The following is a 4,291-nucleotide window of genomic DNA, read 5'->3' on the forward strand; positions in this document are numbered from 1 at the left end:
TACCCTTAACCTCACTGAGATGATAGAGAAGGGCCCCAGAACCACTGAGAGAGAGAGAGAGAGAGAGAGAGAGAGAGAGAGATATGCACACACAGACAGCAACAGTGAGGCTATATAGATGGTGTCTCTGAAATGGATCAAACATGTTTTGACAGACCCCCCCCGATCAAGAACTCCACCCAACTAGCACTGGAGTGCTGTGCTCATGTTCACCTCTGTAAGTGACTAATGACCAGCTTCTGGATGCTGGAGTATGATGACTCAATGGACTGGCCCAACATCTTCAAACCCTTCAAGTATATAAACAAACAGACAAACATCGGTACAATAACAAAAACCACCAGGTTAGCCAATAACAGATTACAACTCCTGCGGGAGATCGTGGGAACATTTCAGACGTACTTTGACCGTGAGCTGATTCATGAGAAGAGCCTGCAGTTCAGGGCTGAGGACAAGAAAAAAGCTTTAAGAACCACGTAACACACACGGCTGTATAGCGCCCCCTGCTGGACACCCAGTGCTAACAAAGATGAAATGCTCATGTTTCTGAAAGACGTCTAAAATTGTGTGCAGTTTATGCACTAGAACAGTGATTATCTCTATTTTGCATGCATTTAACAATCTTTAACATCTTTAACAAAGACAGTCAAACCATGTCAACACAAGTCTCCAAATGTACACTAAATCAGTCTGATCTAAAGTGTGTACCTCATCAGGCGAGTGTGTCTGATCTGAAGCATACCTGGCATGTCCCCATAGCAACAGCTCCAAGAACTCATCCTGAACTTGTGTACTTGTGTTCTTCTCCTACAATACAACCACATGATGGTTATTTACCATGTGAAGGATAATCAGAGTGGGAAACAGAATGGTGTCCTAACCCCATCAGACCTGAACAAACTTGGTGAGGCGGAGATCCATCTGCATGAGGATATCCTCCCACGCTTCACACATACAGGTAAGAGAGAGACGCAGGTACTGTGACACACACACACACACACACACACACACACACACACGTAGGAGTTAGCAAATATGAGGATGATTTATACAGCCTATGAAACCATGTTAAAACTGGATTTCAAAAACCTGGCTGGGTTTATTTGTAAGCATTCTGTGTGAAAACTGTTGCTATCCAGACCTGTATCAGTGTAGAGATGTGGGTGAATTTGCGGGCCATCCTGGTCAACTCTGGGAGACATGACGAGAGTAGTCCTGTGTCCAACTGAGACAGAGAATGAGAAAAAGACAGAGAGAGAGAGAGAGAGAGAGAGAGAGAGAGGGGGAGAGAGAGAAGGAGAGAAAGTTAATGCAGTTAATATTGTATTGCGATTTTATCACAATCAGCATTCATATGCAAAGGCACACTTCTGCAGGCAAAACTGGTACAACTCAGCCAAAGTGTTCACCAAAACTCCGCACTCAGGCATGTAAATAATTAAACAGGACTACAAATCCCACTTTCTGGTCAGGTTTCACTATATGAGCACTATATGAGTGGTGTTAAGTATACACAAGTATCAGAGCATTGTTATCTTGATATACTGCTATACCACTATGGATATCCATCCCAAACCTGTAGTCTAATAAACAATGTGTTTAAAATGAATTTATATGTAGATTAAAAACCTTAAAAAAAAAAAAAATTAGACCATTATTCTGGCAGAGAAAAAGAGGCTCAAGACAAAGAGACCTGGTCCCGTTTCAGGAAGAGCTGTGATAACTGTGGGCAACAGTCTCACTTAAGAATGTAGCGGAATAACACCTGACTGTCTCCTTGCACAGATGGTTGCTATGCCAATGACTTTTACCTGGATATAGTGGATCTCAGAGTTATCGTTTGACGATCTTGTTTCTGTGACGACGGAGAGGGATTTAAGGTCACTGGAAAGACAGAGACTGCGACAAGTCCCTGTGATCTATGTGAGAGACAGAGACAGAGGGAGGGAGAGAGAGAGAGAGAGAGAGAGAGAGAGAGAGAGAGAGAGAAAGGTAGAACACGAGAGAGAGAGGGAGGAGAGAAGAGAGGGAGTGAGAGTTATCTGTCTTTGCTCAGCCTTGGTAGATGTCAGATACAACACAACATTTTGTAGCTTCATAACCTTACAGTCTGTGATACGAGAGAAGAGAAAGGACGACAAAGTAAACCTTACCTCTGTTAGTGTGGCTACCTTATACAGGCCGTACGCATACAGCTCCACAAAACCAGATGGCCCACCTGTCACCAGGATATTAAGTCTGCAGAGAGCATGGCACACATCAGACAGTGCACATGGAGAACAAGATTCAGGAACACCTAATCAGGGCATGGACTCACAGTACTGACCTCACTTCCCCCAAAAGGTTGGTGACTTCATCCGATTTCTCCTCGCTGCAACAGGAAGCACAGTGCATGAGAAAGTACACACACACACACACACACACACACACACACACACACACCTATAGTGGTATAGAGCCTGCCATAAACATTACCTACCTGAATATTTTTGATGTGGAGCTGTAGCTGAAAGCAGACACACAATACCTGAGCACTGACAACAGTCACCTAAGCAATTCTTGAGTATGTGGTCTTAAATGCATACTAAAAAACCAAAACAGCGCAGTAAGCATGAGATTAGCGCAATCAGTATCAGTGTGTGAAAGCAAGGGGGCACCGACTCATCTGGGACATGCACTGACCTCTTTGGTAAGGTTGGCAGCCTGGGTAGGAAGCAGTTGGACTCGTCCTCAGACTCACTGAACACTGACAACGAGCTTTAATGAGGAGCAAAGCAATGAGATAAATATAAAATACAAATACATATACACATACATAAAAATATGACCGAAGTACAACATAATGTGCACTCAAACAGCAATTTATTATTATTATTGGCTCAGAGACAAGTACATCTAGAAAACTAACAACAAACAAACAAAAAAGTGCTAATGATTAAAACCACACACACACACACACACACCTGCTGTTGCTCTGCACCTCCACCCAGTGCATGCAGGACACAGGGACATCCACAGGAAACAGGTGGAGAATCTCTGCCTTCTCAGCATCACACAGGACCACTTGCTTTGTGTCCCCGACGCCGAATGCCAAAACTGACCACAGCATCAAAAACGCACATCAGGTGGCTACATGCAGGCTTTCTGTGGCATGGTCATCAGTCAAAACATCTGTCAAACAGTGATTATTCTCACTTTTCCCATCAGGCCTCCAGGCCAGTGATGTGATCTCTTTTCCTGTGTTCTCGTTGGGCGCTAAACTCCACACGCGCTGGAAATTGGCAAGGCGGTGCAGCAGGAGCTGAAATTGGGGATTTTAAGCAAACTAAACATTACTTCAAACTTCATCCATGCGCACGAAGATCTGTGCGCCGACCACCTGCAGTATGGTACACACAAGCACGAGGCCGACAGGATCATGTCCACTGTCTAATGTGTATCATTACATACGAACGCTTTAGAGGGGTAGAGAATATACAAAGAAACACAAGAGCAACTATGTGAACAGCGCCTTTCTTCAACAAGCACACTGGCATCCCTAGCACAGGTCACTCACCTCCCCGGCAGTGTTGGCCAAGGCGATGAGATCCCGCTTTGGAGACCAGGCCATATAAATGACGGGGTTCGGGAGTTGCTTCTCCCCCACTTGCCGGAAAGCGGGCATGGTGAAAGACTGAGTCTTAAAGCGACAAACAGCTCCTCAACCAGCTAGATCACCTAGCTAGCTCAGCCACCTCGGAGACACCAAGTAGGTGAAAACAGTATGACGCAGGTCAGGATAACATCTAGCTATCACATCATTTTAGCTACCCGGCTCAACTTTATCACTCCCGTCCACCTAACCCTGGCTATCCTAGCAGGCGATGTGCCAGAGCTGTCACTCGACGTTGATTGCGTGCAAACTACCTGAGTAGAAAATAAACAGAAAGCAAAAGAACGGGATAAAAAGCAGAATGCCACACGAGAAAGCAGAACTCACTTCCCGACAAACCGCTCATGTAGCCATCTTATATCGCAATTAGATGACCTGCGTGAGGCAACCTAACCTAGCTTAGCTTAGCTAGTTTATTTTACCTTATCTTAGTTTACATAACCTACGTATTTATCGACCTTGCAAGTTAGCTAGCCCTGTAGTGTTGCATAAATACACTTAGCTTCGTATTTTAAGCTTTTCTTACTGTGGTAGTTTAACAGTGGTCGACATTAAACGAGACGTTTACCTTTAAACCTACAAATATAACATTGTAGCTAGCGAGGGCTATCGCAGCTAATAAGGTAGACCCACGCGCGG

The 4,291-nt window shown here is 44.6% G+C and overlaps 1 protein-coding gene across 1 annotated transcript in view; it reads right to left on the minus strand.

The window, feature by feature from the left end:
- anapc4 (anaphase promoting complex subunit 4) overlaps positions 1-4,291 on the minus strand; it is a 10,882-nt gene extending 6,591 nt beyond the window's left edge. Inside the window, exons 1-14 of the mRNA XM_027022645.2 lie at positions 3,557-4,291; positions 3,196-3,301; positions 2,964-3,096; positions 2,683-2,757; positions 2,480-2,506; positions 2,327-2,371; positions 2,154-2,238; positions 1,812-1,919; positions 1,142-1,225; positions 892-978; positions 743-807; positions 403-445; positions 214-290; positions 1-44 (exon numbers count right to left, since the gene is read on the minus strand). The exon at positions 1-44 is cut by the window's left edge and continues 57 nt beyond it. Of these exons, the coding sequence (XP_026878446.2) occupies positions 1-44; positions 214-290; positions 403-445; positions 743-807; positions 892-978; positions 1,142-1,225; positions 1,812-1,919; positions 2,154-2,238; positions 2,327-2,371; positions 2,480-2,506; positions 2,683-2,757; positions 2,964-3,096; positions 3,196-3,301; positions 3,557-3,664 (1,087 nt within the window). The 5' untranslated portion in view covers positions 3,665-4,291. The remainder of the gene's footprint in view (positions 45-213; positions 291-402; positions 446-742; positions 808-891; positions 979-1,141; positions 1,226-1,811; positions 1,920-2,153; positions 2,239-2,326; positions 2,372-2,479; positions 2,507-2,682; positions 2,758-2,963; positions 3,097-3,195; positions 3,302-3,556) is intronic.

The sequence above is a fragment of the Electrophorus electricus genome, chromosome 3 (assembly GCF_013358815.1).
Source record: "Electrophorus electricus isolate fEleEle1 chromosome 3, fEleEle1.pri, whole genome shotgun sequence".
Lineage (NCBI taxonomy): Eukaryota > Metazoa > Chordata > Actinopteri > Gymnotiformes > Gymnotidae > Electrophorus > Electrophorus electricus.